We start from the raw sequence: 22653 nt of genomic DNA on the forward strand, positions 1-22653 counted from the left end.
GTGTATGAAAGCATATTACGTGCACGTACTGATGGTGGTGAAAACGCTGGTGAAGCAGAAGTAGTCCACGGTGTTCAGGCTCAATAGATGGAAAAGAAACTGTTCCTTCTCTTCTTCACAGCGCAGGAAGGCGTATCGCTTATACAGCTTCCTGTGGACATGTTACACACTTATTACACACTCCACCCACAATAATTATTGACACCCTTCACAAAATTGAGCAAAAAAAGTTATTACATACAGTAAGAGAACAAATTCAAATAACTGGAGGAAGTCTTTCTTTGTTCCAAATTTTGTTTTTAAATAAGAGTATTTTCTCTCAGGAATGAGAAACACCCCGAAAGTGTCATTTTAGACAAAGGCGAACAAAAGGTCATTCTGGAAAAACAAATGTTGGTAAAAGGAACTGTATACGATAGAAAAATATGGGAGGTGGATACTAGATGCGGTTTTGTGTCACTGATGGTTCAGGGGTTTTGAGATCACCACCTGGTTGCATCTGCAAGGAAGTTCAGACCTGGCTGTAGACAAAAGCTTGCAACATGACACCGAAACATACGAAAAGTAAGTGCCTGTATGTGTGACTCTAAAATAAAATTTGACATGCTCATTTTCATGAAGGTTGTCAATAACTCTGGAGGTTCCTGTATTCAGCTTTAGTTTTGTGTGTGTCATACTTGGTTATAGCTTGGTTAGAAAGCAGCTGTCTGAGGTGTTGGGAGAGCAGTTTCTTCTCCAGGGACAGACGAATCCAGGCTCGCGCTCTCCCTACGTCGGTCTTGATCTCCCCCATGCTCTGGATGTGCCTGCGTGGAAAAGGAGAAGGGATTTTAAATATGTGTTTACCTTAATGGCGTATGTGACCATGTTCCGGCCCACACAGGACTGTGGAGAGCAAGCTGAGTGCGATGTCTAATATACACTTCCATTAGGCCAGGAATAACACGAGAAAATAACCCACAACGGAGTGGTGTGATGCGTCAGGACGTTCCATCATGTGAATTTTGTTTACTGACTGATGACGGCACCCTGCAGGCAGGAGACCACACGGTATACACGGGCTCATCTAAACGGATTCAGAAACGTGGCAGGTGTTTAGTGGGATTGAACTCAATATCCTGAAATAGAGGTCTGTGCGGGACAGAATTTTCAGTCCCGCTCCCACCCACTCCCGCATTGTGCAGTCCCGCTCCCGCGAAGAATTATGATTTTCAGTCCCGCTCCCGCCATATTTTGTCCCGCTCCCGCCCGCAAATCCCGCATGATGAAGACGTTCGCGTTATTTCTCACGAAAGTTCTAGTCATTGGCTTGGGGAATTAAATATGCTGAGCTTAGTCGAGCTCTCTGATTTATGGCCGTTGTATGTCAGAACCTTTTGGCATTTATCACAACAAGCAAAGGGCAGCTGATTTCCCTCTGCGTCGTACACGAGTGAGAACGACTTCCAAATGTCTGATTTCAGGACTCTTGACTTTTTAACGGTAAATGTACCTCTTTTTAAAGCAGCACTTACTTCTGAAGCACTGTGAGCTTCACTAGAGGAGCTCTGCTCTTCTGCCGTGATCGGAGATCTCAAACACGGAAGAGCGGAAAGGAATCGGAAACGTACGCGAGATTAGACCACAGCCGCAAATTTAGGCATCTTAAAATGTTTTTATTAATGCCAAATAAAATATCCAGCACAAATTATATATGATAGACATAAATTAATAAATGTATACATTTTATTTTAAGGGGCGGCACGGTGGTGTAGTGGTTAGCGCTGTCGCCTCACAGCAAGAAGGTCCTGGGTTCAAGCCCCGGGGCCGGCGAGGGCCTTTCTGTGTGGAGTTTGCATGTTCTCCCCGTGTCCGCGTGGGTTTCCTCCGGGTGCTCCGGTTTCCCCCACAGTCCAAAGACATGCAGGTTAGGTTAACTGGTGACTCTAAATTGAGCGTAGGTGTGAATGTGAGTGTGAATGGTTGTCTGTGTCTATGTGTCAGCCCTGTGATGACCTGGCGACTTGTCCAGGGTGTACCCCGCCTTTCGCCCGTAGTCAGCTGGGATAGGCTCCAGCTTGCCTGCGACCCTGTAGAAGGATAAAGCGGCTAGAGATAATGAGATGAGAATGAGATGAGATTTTATTTTAAACACATTTTTAGTTAGCGGAACTGCAGCTTATCACCTCTCCCGCCCGCGCCCGCATTGTGCACTCCCCCTCCCGCCCGCAATGAGCTTTCAAAATTTGTCCTGCGCTGCACTGCTTTGCGTCGGGTCCCGCGGGACTCCCGCGGGAATGCAGGGCTCGATCCTGAAATGCATTGTCATCGTTGTAGGCTGTCCATCGCTAGCGATTATGACCGCTTTATTAGGATACGCAGAAACACAAATGGGCCGTGAGGCCCGCACCAGAGCGAGAGAGTCGTCCACAACGGTGGCACAAACGGCCCGGCTAAACTGCCATGGAAAGTCTGGCTCACATTTACTCCATCACCACAGGGCTTTCTTATTCTCCTCTCCTAATGAAGCGCCTTGCACGGTAAGGTAAGACAAATCATGTCGTGCCCCCATCACGCTGTCTTTCTGGACCTCCAGACCTGATGCCAAGTGGTGCACAAAAGTACCACAGACCTGACTGGTATGGAAGTTGCCCTGCAGTGACAACAGACTTGCCGAGTGATGCCATCCGTTGGCCATATGAGTGGCTTTTCCACGTGCCATCTGGTGGTGCGCCATTGACCCTGTTGGGTTCATCTGCCACATTGCACCGAAAAGCGCCCTGCTGCCAGCGCCTTATTGGTGACGGACTATTTAACCCATAGCTGGAGCCCAGGCAGGTGCTACCACTCCGGGTCAGAGCGGACCTGGGAGCAATGCTGATTAAGGCATAACTCCACTTTCCCCAGTACTCAAGTCCTTCTGGGCCTGACACTCCCTACCGGTTGCAGTATAAAAAGTCATACCCAGGACTAAAAATAACAGTATAATGCATTACGGATAGAAATAGAGAATAGAATATGACAAATTAGTGTATATTAAGATAGAACTTAGAGAATAGAGTGCATGTTCACAAAACAAAAGAGAACATGACAAAAAAATATATATATAGGATGGAGTAGGGCTGTGTGATATGGGAAAAAAATGAACATCCCGATACATTTTCTCCATTTCACGATATACGATACATCTCGATATATTGAAATCTCCTCTAAAGGACCCCATGAAATCTAACGTTTACTCTTTACTGTTTTCACTACAATCCCTGCAGATTAAATAACATTCTTGGTTAACTTTACAGGTGGTTTTCAACAACACATTTTCAATTTTCATGTTAGTGATTAATCACAATTGAATTGAAATAAGACTATTTTTATTCAACAAAGATGTGGCACAAACTGCAAAAACAATCTTGAAAATTGCAACAAAGGGGCAACACAATACAGAGCTGCTCAGAGCTCAAACCAATAAAGTGCAAGCTCAACACTGAGAAAGACATTTAGCCTAAATAAGAAAAGTGCTCTTTCATTAAATTATTTAAAAAATAGATCTCCAAGCTATTAACCTGACTACTGAGAACCACTGGAACATTCACAATAGAGGGAGAGAAGAGAGAGAGCTGCAAAACATCATTTCTCTCTTTGCACACTTTTGAACTGAATGTTTTCTGGCTCTGCCTCTCAGATGTGTATAATTCCGGTATTGCCTTCTCTGTAAAATGTCTGCGACCAGGCAACTCATGTTTGGGATCGAGTGTGTTTAGTAATTTTTGGAAGCCTGGTTTTTCCACTATACTAATCGGGATCATGTCTTCGGCAATGACGTTAGTGATCGCATCTGTTATAGCTCTCCATCTCTGACTCGTTTTCTCATATGGGGGGGCTTTGGAGAACGAGGCCGCTATGGTCATTTGTTTAGCTTGTGTGTGTGGGGGAGTTTAGCTCGTGGGCAAGTAGTTCGGAGTTTAAGAGACTCTTCATACTGTACCGGGTGAGTTTTCAGGTGATGGAACATATTTGTCGTGCTGCCTTTCGTGATGACAGGTTTTTTTTTGCACACTTTACAAACTGGCATTTGCTGTTCCACGTCCTCCACGTGATATCCAAAACAATGCCAGATGACTCATCCCTTACTAGTTCTTTTAGGAACCAATTCGTCCGCTTCCATTTTTAATTTGTCGCTGAAATTGCCAGAGCTTACACGGTAGCCTGTGCAGCACCAGCAACTGCACAAACTGAGTCAGCGCTGTAAACCGAAACTAGAAAATCTTCCCGCCGGCAGTGTTGCCAGATACTGCTGACGTTTTCCAGCACAAAATGTGTTCAAAACCCGCCAAAATGCACTTAAAACCGCCCAATCTGGCAACACAACCGAAACTAGAAAATCTTCCTGGAAGTTCCTTTCAGCACGGAGATGTCGCCCGGGATTGGTTGGCGAGTGCGTGACGTTATTGTTTACTTTACCCTTAGGCAGCCTCTCACGTTACTGCCTGAGGGACAGGGAGAAAACCACCGGGAAAGGTTTTAAACAAACACAACAAACAAGTCGGAAGATGACCATAAAATACTTGATAGTTACGATATAATAATTTTATGTATCTCACACAGAATTTTCGGCAATATATCGAGTATATTCGATATATCGCACAGCCCTAGGATGGAGTATAGGAGAATATGATAGAATAGAAAGCCGTAGGAAAAAAAAAAGACAAAATGCTACATATTCTTTTTAGTTTGTAGAAAAGAAGTCATGACAACACAACGAAATAGATTAAAAGAAAGAAGGGAATACGACAGAATAGAAGACATGACAATACAAAACAGAACACAACAACACACTCCACATATGCATCACAAAGTGTACAGAGCTACAAATATTTAAAAAAAAAAAAGAAAAACGTTAAAGGAACAGTCCACCACACTTCCATAATGAAATATGTTCTTCTCTGAATTGAGACGAGCTGCTCCGTACCTCTCCGAGCTTTGTGCGACCTCCCAGTCAGTCAGACGCGCTGTCACTCCTGTTAGCAATGTAGCTAGGCTCAGCATGGCCAATGGTATTTTTTGGGGCTGTAGTTAGATGCGACCAAACTCTTCCGCGTTTTTCCTGTTTACATAGGTTTATATGACCAGTGACATGAAAAAAAGTTCAGTTACACAAATTGAAACGTGGCGATTTTCTATGCTATGGAAAGTCCGCACTATAATGACAGGCGTACTAACACCTTCTGCGCGCTTCGGCAGCGCACTGATACCTTCACTCCCGTTTTTTTTTTCTCTCCCCCGCCCCTCGACTAACCTCTGACTATTACTGACCACAGCACTGATGTTTCCAGTCACATTGGCTGTGTATTGACGGAAGTCAGGGGGGTGGGGGAGAGGGGGAAAACAGGAGTGAAGGTATCAATGCGCTGCCGAAGCGCGCAGAAGGTGTTAGTACGCCTGTCATTATAGTGCGGACTTTCCATAGCATAGAAAATCGCTACGTTTCAATTTGTGTAACTGAACTTGTTTCATGTCACTGGTCATACAAACCTATGTAAACAGGAAAAACGTGGAAGAGTTTGGTCGCATCTAACTACAGCCCCAAAAAATACCATTGGCCATGCTGAGCCTAGCTACATTGCTAACAGGAGTGACAGCGCGTCTGACTGACTGGGAGGTCGCACAAAGCTCGGAGAGGTACGGATCAGCTCGTCTCATTTCAGAGAAGAACGTATTTCATTATGGAAGTACGGTGGACTGTTCCTTTAAGAGCATGAAGAGCAATGGATGTTCTTTGCAGAGACAAGCCAGTGAGTTCTTCTTAAAATGCCCTCTTTTGGCAGCTGGGAAACTGATTAAATAATAGGAAAATGACACAGTCTAAGGCTATTTATTTACACGAGGGAATATTCCCAGGCAGTTCAGCTGTAAACATTACTGCAGTGTGAAATCACACTCTGGTGAACTCCTACCTCATGTCCTGCACCACTGATACGCGCAATACTGGCAGGCCGATAGAGGACTCCGCCTTCCGTTTCTCCTGCTCATTAGATACTGATGAAAAACATGAAAAACAGACACCCAGACAAGTTTAAACACCCATGTGGTTGCGTGTGTGTGTGTGTGTGTGTGTGTGTGTGTGTGTGTGTGTGTGTGTGTGTGCCTACATGCAACATGTCCTGTACTATACACTTGTGTATGTGCAAGGCAAGGCAAGTTTATTTATATAGCGCATTTCATACACAGTGGCAGTTCAATGTGCTTTACAGAGGTAAAAGCAAAACAGTAAACAATAGGAAATAAAATTACATAAAATAAAGGGGGAAGAAGAGAGGAAGTTCAGTAAAAAAAAAAAACAGCAGAATAAAATAGAATAAAAGTTAAGTAAAGTTTAAGACATGCAAAGACTATAAAAGTTAAGTAAAGTTTAAAACATGTAAAGATGATGATATTTATCAGTTAAGCCTAGGTCACAACCGGACGTACGATTTTTTGGCGTTTCCCAAATCGCTGCGGTTTTTTTTGTTCGTGGAGAAAGACACACGTTGGCCGCAAGTTTGTCTTGCAACCTGAAAAAAACGTAAGCGCCCGTAGAGTTTGTTTGACATGACAAAGAACCTCTGCGGCCGGTCTGCGGCTCGAAAATCAGCACGTCACATGCGTGCCCTCCGTGCGTTTTGTGTTTTTTGCATGTAGACCGGCCGTAGGAGCACGTACGGCCGGTTGTGACCGAGGCTTTAGCAGAAAGCATCTGAAAACAGCTTGGTCTTTAATCTAGATTTAAAGCTGCCAACAGCAGGAGCATTTTTGATGTCCTCTGGGAGTTGGTTCCATAGCTGTACTGCATAGCATACCTGCCAACCTTGAAAAAATTTTATGAGTACAATTTTACAATTTCATGAGTACCCCCCCTCGCGTCAACCTCACCCCAACCCGGCGCGCATGCGCCCCCACAGACCACAACCAGCAGACCAAAAACACACTTTCAATCCAGTTTTATTGACTGACCTTGGGAACATAGTCCAGTTTTGTAAAACATTCCCATTGATAGACTTTGGGAAACTGTTATTGATGGCTCTTGGGAACTTCCTTCCGTTTTGAAAAGCACAACAAACATTAAATACATGTGCAAATGAAATGAAATTAAACCAGAGCCACTCTTTCAAAATAAATAAACAACACATTAAATTAATACAGTATGTAAAAAAGGCACTTTCAACACAAAACATGGTATGCACAAATTTCCCATGCAATAGGTTTAGACTTTTGAATTTTTTAACATGTTGGAAGTATATTGCATTATACAGTAAAAATATTGCATTATAGAGGGCTACCGCATGATGTCACCGCGCCACGAGATTTTGTTAGGCGCCATATTGGAAGACCAAGTACATGCACTCACAATATAAAACAAAGTACGAGCGAGAGAAAAGTGACACGATGGATGATAATTCGGGTTATGTGAGTACATAACCAGCTGCAGAAAGGGCACGGTATGTGCAGAAACTGGCTGTGATTGATGGGTTTGACCCATATGATAAGACTCGCGGCAAGGAAGAATGGAAGCATAAGGAGGACCTGACACCAATTCTGCCATCTGTTTGCTACCCAGACATTGTAAATTATTTGTTGTTTACACCCAGTGCCTACACTGCTGATGACTTGAAAGCCTACAAAGGGCTACAGGCTTACAATTATGTTGTTAGTGGCTTGGTTCGTGATATTACAGCTGTTATTAAGAATAACCTACACATAGTTATGGCCAAGGTAATCTTGTAGTAATATATCTTTTCAGTTGAAAAATTAATACTTTGTTACTATTAAGGTATCCATAATTTAGGTTAATTTATCCAAATTATGCATATGTATTTATGATATATGCCTACACAACAACTATGCTTTATTTATATAATAGGAGGGACAGCAAGCCCCAAACCATCTTAAATTATTATTATTATTAAATTGTAGAAGTCTGGGAGGCTTGCTCCTCATACAGTTATCAACTTGGGGCCACTTTAGCATGTTTTAAATCTGAATTTCTTGCGTTTGCTTACCTCAAAGTGTCCGCAGATCATGCACAGACTTAGCCATTATATCCACAGTTTTTTGCCAAGTCTCACACAGGTTTCTTTCAAGTCTACTGTTGGGCCATTCATTCATTCATTCATTCATTCATTCATTATCTCTAGCCGCTTTATCCTTCTACAGGGTCGCAGGCAAGCTGGAGCCTATCCCAGCTGACTACGGGCGAAAGGCGGGGTACACCCTGGACAAGTCGCCAGGTCATCACAGGGCTGACACATAGACACAGACAACCATTCACACTCACATTCACACCTACGGTCAATTTAGAGTCACCAGTTAACCTAACCTGCATGTCTTTGGACTGTGGGGGAAACCGGAGCACCCGGAGGAAACCCACGCGGACACGGGGAGAACATGCAAACTCCGCACAGAAAGGCCCTCGCCGGCCCCGGGGCTCGAACCCAGGACCTTCTTGCTGTGAGGCGACAGCGCTAACCACTACACCACCGTGCCGCACTGTTGGGCCAATAAATCATAAATAAAACAGCTCAGATTTGTTTGTTTAAGTCGTTTGCCACTCCACTTTATTCTCGTGGGTTCACATACCGCTACCATTATTTCCCCCTAATCACAAGTTTGTTGGTCTTCCAATATGGCGCAGGGTCTGTTTACTTCCGGTTTCGGGTGACGTCAGTGAAATCCCTCTATACAGTAGACTGCAGTATTTTGTAGTCTGCCTTTTTCATGTGCAAACTATTGCATTTGCATTCGAAATATTGCATTTACTGCAGTAATACTGTATAAAAAAAGCATCTGATACTGCAGCACCACGCAGGTTTTTTCATAAGAGGGATGACCAATTTTCGACTTCACATCATCTGCAAACATTCTAGGCTACCATTGACAGAAGTTACCGACTGCCCTTAAGATATACAACACGCTACGTTTTGTTGAGCACATCAATAAAGCGGTACTTATCATAGTGATTCAATGAGAGCGCGAGAGGAATTGTAATCAGGTTTCGTTGGTTACCGCATCGAATATGCGACCTCGAGTGACGGCTTCGAAGTTAAATGAAGAACTAGCCTGTACTGTTGGTGTTGTAAATGCACAAAATAACGGCTAGGAAGCTCGAGTACACGTGAAACACAACCGTTTCTGTTACAAATATAAAAACGACGTCTCTAACCTACGTTTCAATCCCCGACTCGCTCTAGCCACCTGGCTGCACCGCTGCACTCAAGTCAGAAACGCGAAGGAGGAAGGGGAGGGGCTGAAGAGGGGCGGGGGGATTGGGCAAAGCGTTCCATTCTGGCTTTGAGTTTTCTCACAGATCAGCGGTATCAACTTCAGCGAGAACTTGACTGAAATGCGAGTTCGGACGATATGCGTACTTTTTAATGTGAAAACGTACAGTCGTACAATGAGGTAAAAATTCGTAGCGGCTACGCAAGATGCGTACAGGTTGGCAGGTATGGCATAGTAGCTAAAAGCTGCTTCACCACACTTTGTTTTAACAACAGGTTTTACCAGTAAATTTTGCTGCTGCGATCTGGTAGATCTGATTGGGTTAGGCCGCTGCAACATATCAGAGAGGTAATTGGGCCCTGTACCATTTAGAGATTTATACACCAGCAGCAATGCTTTAAAGTCAATTCTGTAGCTTACTGGAAGCCAGTGAAGGGACCTTAGAATTGGAGTAGTGTGCTCTGTTCTTTTAGTTCGTGTGAGAACCCTAGCCGCTGCATTTTGAACCAGCTGAAGTCGTCTGATGGTCTTTTTTGGCAGGCCTGTGAAAAGGCCATTGCAGTAATCAACCCTACTAGAGATGATGGCATGTATTAGTTTTTCCAGATCATTTTTTGACACAAGTCCTCTTAGTTTGGAAATGTTTTTTAGGTGATAAAATGACGATTTAGTGATTGCTTTCATGTGACTGTCAAAGTTTAGCTCGCTGTGTAGTACCTGATGACTCCATCTGCTGCTCCATCTTCTCCACTCTGTCCTGGTAATGTCTTAAATGGGACCATAATGCAGACTTTCCCTGAAACAGACGCAGTCAGGGCAAAACCCAACGATGCAAATGTGTAATTAAACTGATATCGTTGTGTCTTATGTGCAGTTACCACTCAGCCACATGACATTTCCTTTTCTGAAATGTAAAAAGGGGGGAAAAAATACCCCCAAAAACACACAACCCCCCCTTTGCTACATTTTCTTAATAACAAATTGTTTTACTACATTTGTAAATGTTGGAGTAAAATATATGTGTTATTTACTAGCTGGGAGGTCCGTATCATGAAATACCGTGACTGAGGTCTTGAAACTATATTACAGAGGGCCTCGCTCAGTATTCAAGGCCGAAGTCACGGTATTTCACCATACGGACCGACCTTAAGCTGGTAAATAATATATTTATTTTTTTCTTTACCAAATTCTAAGAGAAAACGAGAGCGCCTGAAAGGGAAAGCCGAGCCGAGCCGCCATTTTGAATCCTCATTCACGGCTGTAATGCAAATGGCTTCCTCCTCGGTATACAAGTGCACTTCCATGGCAGGAAAAAAAAAATACATTTTGCCGCCTATGTAGTCCCCTATTTATACAAATAGGAGTCATTCAGGATTCAGCCATGTTTTTGCTGGGCGTTAGCAACAGTTACAGGTTTTAGCTTTCTCCTGAAATGTTTTGTTTTATTTCTTCTTCCTCAGGGTAGTAAAACTCGCTTTCGCTGTGAACACTGTCGTTATCGCTATCCATGATGTAAAATTAATGCTATTCTCCTGAGAAATGCTGGCAAAAATTTATAAGATTTTTGATAATCTTATAAATAAATCTTACTTAAAAAAATAATAAATGTTGACCAAAAAAAAAAAAAAATGCTACCATGTTTGTTGTTGTTGTGAACAAGCGAGTCGCCAGAGGTCCATACCGTAGGATACGGACCTGCTCGCCAGCCAATCAGAACGCAGGATTTGGACCGCGAAAAAAATAATATACGTTATTGCACCTTTTGCTGTCTAAACAATACGATTACAGCTAGGAAAAAGATTATGCAGCCTGATAATTGTGTTTAGTTTTTTTTTATTTAATCGATTCGAATCGAATTTGTATTGCAATTTATCGTGTCATGATACATCATTACATACCTATTAATAAAAGCACAAAAATTGCAATCCTGACCAAAATGTGATTCAGCCCTGACTGAGAAACCTCTCCTTTCTACTTCTGTAATGCAATGCATTACAGACTCTTGGCTACGTGCTTGGGTTAAGAAAACTATATCTGCAACTATTCACCTGTTTGACCTGCAGGCCGTGGCTCCAGATCCTCTCCAGGAGGTCACACAGGCTAGCGATGAGCGTGTTCTCCTCCAGCCCGGTGATATTAGCCTCTCCGTGGCCGAGCTCCACGGCCTCTCGACCCATCTTCTCCACCAACATGCGTTTAGTCTGAACACAGAACACACGCCGTTCATATACAGGAAGCTGCATCACAGCAGCATTGAAAGGAAGGTTTAGTCGATGAAACGTTGAACAACACAAGCGCACTGTTCTGGAAAACTCCGTTCTCACCGAACACCAGTGACTAAGTGAAAATAAATCAATCAATGATGGAGAGACGGTGAATGAGCAAACAAGAGAAACTCATACACACCTTCATTTTGCATTCCTTCAGCAAGCCCTCCACAAACTTCGAGTTGGTCTGAGCAATGACCGCTGGGGAAAGGTCGGACAGTTTGGGTTGCCTCAGATTTTTCCCCAGGCTACGTGCTTCCTGCATGCACTTCTGTAGAGAAGTACAGGTGTTAGGGTCACGCTCATTCTCTTCGCGCGGGCCATACGTTCATTCTTTCTTTCATTTATGCATGCCTAGTGATGCACAATTGTAAAAAAAAAACCTTTCAGACTAAAATTGGCTTTCCACTGTATAAAATTCTGCCCGGTTTTCCAGTCACAGGCAAAATCCCACCTTATAAAAGGAAAGTCTTTCGCCTGGAGTTGAAAACACATCGCACCAGCCTTTAGTACCACTGCTGCTATGATGTTTGTCTAAAATCCACCAATCGGAGGATGGCATAGGATTACACAACACTCACAGGACCACTACAAATACTGTAGCAGTGATAGCAAAACATTTGGCATTTAGAAGTAGAGGGCGGTTTATTGAATTGTGGCACCAGAAAGAACGTCTCACGGTTCGATCGCGACAGGAGAAAAATGGGATGAAAGAAATAAGAGGATGAATTCCGGGAATGTTCCTAGCTAGCTAAAATGGCACGCGAACAAGCTGTTCATCAGGGTTTTTGAATTTTTTTTTTTACTATTATGCAAACATTGTTGCACAGCCCGGTGATGTAGTGGTTAGCGCTGTCGCCGCACAGCAAGAAGGTCCGGGTTCGAGCTCCGTGGCCGGCGAGGGCCTTTCTGTGCGGAGTTTGCATGTTCTCCCCGTGTCCGCGTGGGTTTCCTCCGGGTGCTCCGGTTTCCCCCACAGTCCAAAGACATGCAGGTTAGGTTAACTGGTGACTCTAAATTGGCCGTAGGTGTGAATGTGAGTGTGAATGGTTGTCTGTGTCTATGTGTCAGCCCTGTGATGACCTGGCGACTTGTCCAGGGTGTACCCCGCCTTTCACCCGTAGTCAGCTGGGATAGGCTCCAGCTTGCCTGCGACCCTGTAGAACAGGATAAAGCAGCTACAGATAATGAGATGAGATGTTGCACAGCCGATTAGAGAATTCTGCCATGATCTAATTAAGAACTCAATATTAATAATGCAATTAATTATTCAATTATTTTCATCCCTTTTTCTCCTTTCGTGATAATGTCTCATGGTTCTGCCACAATTCAATAAAACGCTACTTTTAAATGCCAAATGTTTTGCTTACATTTTGCCATCGCTGCTATAGTATTTGTAGCGGTCCTGTGAGTATAAATCCTTTACTGGGCAATATATTTAACACATGTAGCATAGTTAGTATATTTTAATTCAAGTTTTTTAAACGGAGAACTGAAGGCAAATTTATCATCAAAATTCTCTCATTTTATTAAATATCGGAATGCATTTCTGACAGCCATTCTGTCGCTGCTGTAGCAAGTTATGAGTGAAATATGCTCTGTAATATACCAGTCCATATGGCAAAGCGATGGCTGTAAACGAGACTCGTTGAGACCTGTGCGAGACTTCATAGGACGGTGGAAATCAAAGTGACCGACATCCGCCAACGCTGTCAAAAGACGCGCGCGCCCTCTTTCGAATGCTGACGTAATCAAGCCGGAAGTTTTGTTTGTTTTGATAGCAATCAGGAAAGGTTTGAAAAAAGTAGGCAGTAACCATCATTTAAACTCGTTTTTGTGCAATACTTCGTTTGGAAAACAGTTTTCAAAATGGCGGCGCTGACTTCACGTTTCGAAGTCTCGCATAAGTCTCGTGAAGATCGCGCGGATAAGCGACGCCTGCCGTGGACCAAACGAACTAAACTCACTCGACATGGCTAAAAACCGAATAGGCCGATAAGTAGAATATTTAATTGCAATTAGTTGCCAATACGGGTCACGATATAAGGTTACTAAAACCGAAAACGTAATTGAATAACACGTTAATTAAGAATTAAAGCAAGCTGAACAATGACTTCAGTTCTCCTTTAAGTATCTCATCGTCAAATTTGATATTTTGTTTACCGGACCATGTGCAATAATTCTATTGACGTAAGCCAGTGGAACGAAAGTTTGTTCAAATGTGCATTCTGAACGTACAGATGAATGACCAAGTTATCCATCCATCAATCTATCCCAAATAACAGATGGCATGAATCATACGGTGTAAAACCAGCTTAAGACAGAATTGTAAACTCTGCACTGGCTGCTGACTCTAACCGACAAAGCCCATCCTCTGGATCATGACCCTTTAGTGTCGGTGTTGAACAAAAGTATTTTATTTTAGATTACTGCAGATGATCCTTCATCATCGACAGTTAACTAACGCTACGTTCACACTGCAAGGCTTAATGCTCAATTCCGATTTTTTTGTGAAATCCGATTTTTTTGTGAGGTCGTTCACATTAACAAATATATGCGACTTGTATGTGATCCTCAGTATGAACGAAAAGCGACCTAAAAGTTTTCCGCATGTGCATTGCAGGATACGACGACGTCACACGCAGTGAGCATGGCCAGTGTTTACGAAAGTAAAACCGCCCGGTTGCGGTATGACTCATCCAATCTAGCTTGAATAGCTGCATCCCCTCAAATGGAAATCAGCTCCCTAACCTCTGCGTCCTTCCATTGAGAAGATTCAGAACCTTCACAGCCCGAAGCGTCCCTCGCATTGATGTCATGCGCAGGGGCGCAGATACGTTTTTTGAACTGGGGGGGACAAAAAACTGGGGGGGGGGGACAAAGCTGCCAGCAAACCAACCCCAACCCCGATATGCCTGTCAAACTTGTTGTTAGTAACCATAGCAACCAAGCTCGAGCTCGCAACCTGTGCAGTCTGCGCAGCTCAACCAACCGAATATCAGTCTTTTTGTTTTATGTGAGTTGTTGCAACTATGTATACACTGCCGTGCACCTCAATAAACCGAATGGTAATTAGTCTTTTGATTTTTCCGTGAGGTTTGCCTTATGCAAAGAAAGACAGCATAGACGTTTTTTCCTCCCTATAAGTGGGGGGGACCGAGCGAGGTGAATTTAAATATGACTCGTCCCACCCTCTATCTGCGCCCGTGATTATGCGCCATGTTGTTGTAACTTTTTTGAGAGACCCGCCACCTACTTCAGCGCAGAATAGTGACGTTTGTGGCTTGTTGATGACGTGTAAGTCGGATGAATGCGACCTGGCGGTTCAGACTGAAGTCGCATATGAAAAGAGCGGATAGGAATCGGAATTAGCACCACATATCCAAACGGCCTGGGTCGGATTTGAAAAAATCGGATCTGTGTCGTTCATATTGTCAATAAAAGATCGGATACAGGTCACATATGGGCGAAAAGATCGGATTTGAGTCACTTCAGCCTGCAGTGTGAACGTAGCCTAACGTTGGTTAGCTTCTCTCCAGCAGAATCGTGTTTTAATCTAAAAACGTGCAAACCATCTTTGAGACGGCAGGAAAGGCAACGTCTACAGCGAAAGCTTCTGTCAAAGCTTTGGTACTTAGGAAGCTCTGGGAATCGGTCATCATGCCTCATTGTGCTTTTGTGAGGTTTATATTTGTATTGAGGCTCGTTCAAATACATCACAGTTGGTCACACAACAGCACTCAAACATACCAGACTGCAAGCTGAGAAGGACTTTTTGGGTGGTTTAACATGAGGGGTTGGTGCCTTGACCCACTCCCAAGAAGCCATAGAGCTCTGCACCACCAAACACCCCTCCATTGCCTATGGAGTGGTACAGCCCACAACATTCAAACGAGGGATGATGCAAACCAAAGACAAGAAGGAGTACAATGGAAAGAGCACAAAGAAGTAAAAAAGTAAGGAGGTGAATAAAACAGATATTCAAACAAGCATGCAAGACAAACTAAATGACGGGGGGGAAATAAAATGAACGTGACAAAAATGGAGGCCAAAAAAAAAAAAAACCCCAAGCAGTTCTGAAAAGACTTTGGAAAAAAGGTTATAATGCTCGCTAATTATATAATTACATAGTAATAATTTTAGGGCACATTAAACCTAGAAACTACCGAACATAAACGTTAAATGATGCACACGCAAAAACAAGTGTTGGCCGAGGTACCATGTGACCATTGCTGTATAGTATTATGAACCATTATTAGGCATGTAACAATATATCGTGCGACGATAAATCGTAAGTTTATGCCGAATTGAATCTATGGAACCAAAAAAAAATAAATATATTAATGACTTCATCAGGCTGTGTAATCATAGTTTTTCCGAGCTGTGCAATGCAATTCATTGTTTAGAGAGCAGAGGGCGTAGAATACGCACGACTTCACCGTAGTCGGAAGTAACAGTTCTAATGCCACAAAAAAAGATCTAAAACGGGAAAGAGGTGTTGCGTGATTGACTGTACGAATATATTTAATAAGAAAACACAGCTCTCTTTTACACACACTTGAAGGCTAAAGAAAAGAAGCAAACGCAGGTAGAACAAATGTTAACAAAAGGCCTATCTGTTAACATTTTAAAAAGAAAGAATAGTTAACAGGCTATTTTATTTTTTTCGCGGCGCGGTTTCCATCAAGTCCTGCGCTCTGATTGGCTGGCGAGTGGGTTTGTATCCTACGGTACGAACCCCAGTTACGGTCCTCTGGCGACTCGCTCGTTCACAACAACAAACATGACAGCATTTTTTGTCAACATTTATTTTCGCATTTCTCAGGAGAATAGCATTAATTTTACAGCATGGATAGCGATAACGACAGTGTTCACAGCGAAAGCGAGTTTTACTGCCCTGAGGAAGAAGAAATAAAAGAAAACATTTCGGCAGAAAGCTAAAAACCTGTAACTTGCTAACGCCGAGCAAAAACATGGCTGAATCCTGAATGACTCCTATTTGTATAAATAGGGGACTACATAGGCGGCAAAATGTAGTTTTTTCCTGCCATGGAAGTGCACTTGTATACCGAGGAGGAAGCCATTTGCATTACAGCTGTGAATGAGGATTCAAAATGGCGGCTCGGCTCGGTTTTCCCTTTCGGGCGCTCTTGTTTTCTGTTAGAATTTGGTAAAGAAAAAATAAATATATTATTTACCAGCTTAAGGTCGGTCCGTATGGTGAAATACCGTGACCTCGGCCCAGAGGGCCTCGCTCAGTACTTTCAAGACCTCGGTCACGGTATTTCACCATACGGACCTCCCAGCTGGTAAATAACATATACACACACATATACACACACACACATACATATATATATATACACACACACACATACATACATACATATACATATATATATATATATATATATATATACACACACACACACACATATATACACACACACACATATATATATATATTTTTTTTATTTCACTCCAACCTTTACAAAATCTCATCTCATTATCTGTAGCCGCTTTATCCTGTTCTACAGGGTCGCAGGCAAGCTGGAGCCTATCCCAGCTGACTACGGGCGAAAGGTGGGGTACACCCTGGACAAGTCGCCAGGTCATCACAGGGCTGACACATAGACACAGACAACCATTCACACTCACATTCACACCTACGGTCAATTTAGAGTCACCAGTTAACCTAACCTGCATGTCTTTGGACTGTGGGGGAAACCGGAGCACCCGGAGGAAACCCACGCGGACACGGGGAGAACATGCAAACTCCACACAGAAAGGCCCTCGCCGGCCCCGGGGCTCGAACCCGGACCTTCTTGCTGTGAGGTGACGGTGCTAACCACTACACCACCGTGCCGCCCCCTTTACAAAATGTGGGGAAATAATTATTGGTGGTTAAGAACTTTTTTTTTTTTTTTTTAACAAAAGTAATATTCACGTTGATAAGAACAGGACAATAAATTTTGCAATTTTTTGGTAATAAAATTTTCAAATTTTTTTCCAAAAATATCATGAATTGGTTGAATCGTTACATGCCTATTAACCATCAAGTCTAAAGTCCTTCCCGTGCCATACAATCGGGCGCATTGGGCAGCGCCGATCTCCGTTTCTATAGCCCTCGGCCTCTCACCTATACAGCTAGGGTTACAGTGGGGGGCTAGTCCTTTGGTAACCGCGAGAGTTTGACTCCCCTCTCGTATCTGTATTGCAGCGTGCCTTGCCAGACGGCAGTAGGTACCATTTTTATGATGGTCTTTGGTATGACCCGACTGTGAGAAGAACTTGCGATCTCCCGATTGATAGGCGGACACGCTAACCACTAGGCCAACTCACGGTCTATTAACCACTAAATTAGTTTAAAAGGTCAGACAATATCATCCACATGTGCTTTATAATAGCATTAAAATGTAAATAAGGAAGAATTTATCGGGCTCAAACAAGTCTGAGATTGGGGGCGGGGGGGAAGAGAGGAAATAATGTGAATGAAAAGTGACAGAGAGCAAGCACAGAAAAAGCAAGAATAAAACAATGATAAATGATGAAAGAGACAGTTGGACTGCACCTCTTTGAGGTCATTGTCCAGCCCGAGGTGATCAGTTTGCTGTCTCGGCCAGTCCCTCCGTCGGGGAGCCGCACCAGTGCGATTACACCACCTGCTGACAGAGTGCATGTCAGTGTCACACGAACAGGAGTATGTGCACAAAAATTAGTATAATGATTTTTATAGCCTTCGTCTTCGCCTTTCTAGCTGATCATCGAAAAATTACCAGTGCAGGGATTGGTCAAGGATGGCTCATGTGACAAAATAGCTCCACCACTGAACAAGCAATATATCTCATGACAGCAAAAATTTTTAAAATGGATATGGTGTGAATCAGTCATGGTATATCCTGGATATACCATGAACTAATGTCACAATTTCAAGCTATACGGCTGACTCGAGTCACAGCTGTGGCACTGTGAGCGTTTCTGTGTATGTAGATCTACGTATCATGATCATGCCTAGCGAGGCAGGTGATAGTATGGTATATTGCACATGCACAGGTTGAAGGTCATGCCGAAGTAAACAACAAACATGGCTGCCTCCAGCGAGTCACCTCAGAGAATCCATCATTTCAACCCTTTAGAATTTTCTCTATTTCTGCATAAATATGACCTAAAACAACATCAGATTTTCACACAAGTCCTAAAAGTAGATAAAGAGAACCCAGTTAAACAAATGAGACAAAAAAATTATACTACTTGGTCATTTATTTATTGAGGAAAATGATCCAATATTACACATCTGTGAGTGGCAAAAGTATGTGAACCTTTGCTTTCAGTATCTGGTGTGACCCCCTTGTGCAGCAATAACTGCAACTAAACGTTTCCGGTAACTGTTGATCAGTCCTGCACACCGGCTTGGAGGAATTTTAGCCCATTCCTCCATACAGAACAGCTTCAACTCTGGGATGTTGGTGGGTTTCCTCACATGAACTGCTCGCTTCAGGTCCTTCCACAACATTTCGATTGGATTAAGGTCAGGACTTTGACTTGGCCATTCCAGAACATTAACTTTATTCTTCTTTAACCATTCTTTAGTAGAACGACTTGTGTGCTTAGGGTCGTTGTCTTGCTGCATGACCCACCTTCTCTTGAGATTCAGTTCATGGACAGATGTCCTGACATTTTCCTTTAGAATTCACTGGTATAATTCAGAATTCATTGTTCCATCAATGGTGGCAAGCCATCCTGGCCCAGATGCAGCAAAACAGGCCCAAACCATGATACTACCACCACCATGTTTCACAGATGGGATAAGGTTCTTATGCTGGAATGCAGTGTTTTCCTTTCTCCAAACATAACGCTTCTCATTTAAACCAAAAAGTTCTATTTTGGTCTCATCTGCCCACAACATTTTTCCAAAAGCCTTCTGGCTTGTCCACATGATCTTTAGCAAACTGCAGACGAGCAGCAATGTTATTTTTGGGGAGCAGTGGCTTTCTCCTTGCAACCCTGCCATGCACACCATTGTTGTTCAGTGTTCTCCTGATGGTGGGCTCATGAACATTAGCCAATGTGAGAGAGGCCTTCAGTTGCTTAGAAGTTACCCTGGGGTCCTTTGTGACCTCGCCGACTATTACACACCTTGCTCTTGGAGTGATCTTTGTTGGTCAACCACTCCTGGGGAGGGTAACAATGGTCTTGAATTTCCTCCATTTGTACACAATCTGTCTGACTGTGGATTGGTGGAGTCCAAACTCTTTAGAGATGGTTTTGTAAGCTTTTCCAGCCTGATGAGCATCAACAACGCTTTTTCTGAGGTCCTCAGAAATCTCCTTTGTTCGTGCCATGATACACTTCCACAAACATGTGTTGTGAAGATCAGACTTTGATAGATCCCTGTTCTTTAAATAAAACAGGGTGCCCACTCACACCTGATTGTCATCCCATTGATTGAAAACACCTGACTAATTTCACCTTCAAATTAACTGCTAATCCTAGAGGTTCACATACTTTTGCCACTCACAAATATGCAATATTGGATCATTTTCCTCAATAAATAAATGACCAAGTATAATATTTTTGTCTCATTTGTTTAACTGGGTTCTCTTTATCTACTTTTAGGACTTGTGTGAAAATCTGATGATGTTTTCGGTCATATTTATGCAGAACTATAGAAAATTCTAAAGGGTTCACAAACTTTCAAGCACCACTGTATTTGATTAACATTAGGGCTGTTATGATATGACATTCAAAACAAGGCTCTCGATTTGATACGCCTGTGTATTAAACAAGACATTCAACAGATTGCACGATGAAGTAGGAAATAAATCAGAAAAATGTTTAGTCAAGCCTAAACTTTATCTGCAGGGGCATTAAAGAAAAAACAGCTCTCCTAAAGCAGGCCATTTTCCATGAGCCACTGCTGACAAACACACGCTGTCTGTCTCGGTCAGTCATCCTTTTTGGCACAAATTGTTCCGTCCGTCAGCTATTCATCACATCTTCATTAGTGTGTGCAGATTAAACAACGTGGGTGGACTGGCTGAAGGACAGAGGCAAATCCTGAAATATGGACCTGGACCATACTCACTTATTGTTGGTCGGGCCTGAAGCGAGCACGTCCGACTGCAACTTAGGGAAGAAGCCCTGCTGGTATTTGCCTTGGCCAATCTTCATGTCCAACAGGTGGGGATGAATGGCTGTGTGGTCGATTTTCATCAGCCGCTGCTCAATGGCCTGAGCTGGAAAAAACAAAAAAAACGCACCCCCAGATAAATGTTGCTGAGCCTGACACAAGTCCTGAACTATTAACATCAAAATGAACACTTTTCTTTAAACTCTTTAAAACAGCAATAAAAACTATGAGATTGAAAAGAAAAAACAGTTTTTATTCCATCCACATTCACTGGATATGAGCAATCGTGTGCTCCAATTGGCTAATCTACTACTAGGACATCAGCTCATATACTGTGAGTAGAGTAAAACAAAAATGGCGGAGGACCGTGGGCAGCGCTCGAAACTAACGGTGTCCCGATGTCCCGGGGACCATAAAAAATGTCATCGGGACACAAAATTATCATATCTGGGACAATCCCGGGACAATGGAAAAAAATAGATCTAGAAAAAAAGTTCTACATTAATATTATTTACAAAGCCGTAACACATACGTAGACATTCACCTAATTTGTCAATTTTAATTTTAAAACGTTAACAGCGAAAAATACATAGTAGCTACAATTTCGATGCCCCTGCATCCATAGGCTACAGAGCAGCGCATTCTGTTCTAGAATCTTCGGCCGGAGTCCGCGTTATATGGACTTGGAATGGAATTGCTAGCGCACACGCTGCGCCGACTCTTGCCAGAACAAAAATGCTTAAGTGGCTGAAGCGGACCGACCGCGGGGAAGAAACTGAAAGCCCAGACATAACGTCTCCGGGACCTTCAGGATCCAAAGTGTCATCGCCTGGTCTGCAGGCAACGCTAGCAACTGAATGAACTTAATGAACACTGTTAGACACGTTATAAAATACAACAGGAATGATGTGGAGGATATTGACGGAAGATACCGTTCAACAGAATAAGTGAGTTTTCTTGGTGTCTTTCTAGTTCAGAAAGTTTAGTCAGTCAGCAGCACAGCTAGGCTCAGACCTGCCACTATGCTGATGTTGCTAACATTTGCACCCGGCAGCGAAAGTTCATAAAATGGATAACGGAAAGTTCATAAAATGGATAACGGAAAGTTCATAAAATGGATAACGGTAATGGTGAAAATTATAAGTTGGCCTTATAGGTGCCAACAGATATTCAAGGTATAAGTAGATGAAATGAACATAAAAGGGGTCTTATTTTCAACTAAAGTGTACTGCAGATGTAGGGAGTTGAAACATTTTCTGAATGAGCTAGTTGGCCCCTTTAAATAAACGGGTATCTATTCATACAGTGAGATCGCCAAAGTTTAATAAACTGAAAATGCAATAACTGTAATTTTGAAGTAGATGATGTATAGGACATGTGTCACTTGTGTCTTGTGACTTATTGTAAAAATGATATAAAGGGTTCAAAATCGCATAGTTACAAATATAATAGTAACTTCATATGATAATATTAACCACTGGTTATTTCAGAGATGAAAAAAATGGGGACACTATTGCTTCCATTCGGGACAATACAACACAGAATTCGGGACCACTGGGGGACACAAAGAAAAAAAGTTAATTTCGAGCCCTGACCGTGGGACCCAAACAAGATCAACTGTGAGCTACTGCTACAAGCAATCGAAGGAACAGTAGGTAAGGGGCGGCACGGTGGTGTAGTGGTTAGCGCTGTCAACTCACAGCAAGAAGGTCCGGGTTCGAGCCCCATGGCCGGCGAGGGCCTTTCTGTGTGGAGTTTGCATGTTCTCCCCGTGTCCGCGTGGGTTTCCTCCGGGTGCTCCGGTTTCCCCCACAGTCCAAAGACGTCCAGGTTAGGTTAACTGGTGACTCTAAATTGACCGTAGGTGTGAATGTGAGTGTGAATGGTTGTCTGTGTCTACCGTATTTTCTGGACTATAGAGCGCACCTGTATATAAGCCGCATCCGCTCTATTTTTTAAAAAAAATTTAAAAAAAGATATACAAGCCGCACCGGGCTATAAGCCGCAGATATCTATGTTGAA

General features: G+C 43.0%; 1 protein-coding gene across 6 annotated transcripts in view; it reads right to left on the reverse strand.

The window, feature by feature from the left end:
- dennd5b (DENN/MADD domain containing 5B) overlaps positions 1-22653 on the reverse strand; it is a 159855-nt gene that overhangs the window by 20569 nt on the left and 116633 nt on the right. For 2 of the 6 annotated variants that reach the window (XM_060914307.1, XM_060914305.1), the window contains 8 exons: positions 20587-20737; positions 18073-18163; positions 11641-11772; positions 11283-11435; positions 9952-10030; positions 5934-6015; positions 678-806; positions 30-151 (listed from right to left, as the gene is read on the reverse strand). In XM_060914307.1, coding sequence (XP_060770290.1) covers positions 30-151; positions 678-806; positions 5934-6015; positions 9952-10030; positions 11283-11435; positions 11641-11772; positions 18073-18163; positions 20587-20737 — 939 coding nt within the window. Of the gene's footprint in view, positions 1-29; positions 152-677; positions 807-5933; positions 6016-9951; positions 10031-11282; positions 11436-11640; positions 11773-15251; positions 15363-18072; positions 18167-20586; positions 20738-22653 lie in introns of all 6 variants that reach the window. The other 4 variants (XM_060914306.1, XM_060914303.1, XM_060914308.1 and 1 more) reach the window with 3 other exon arrangements.

This window comes from Neoarius graeffei, chromosome 2 (assembly GCF_027579695.1).
Source record: "Neoarius graeffei isolate fNeoGra1 chromosome 2, fNeoGra1.pri, whole genome shotgun sequence".
NCBI lineage: Eukaryota > Metazoa > Chordata > Actinopteri > Siluriformes > Ariidae > Neoarius > Neoarius graeffei.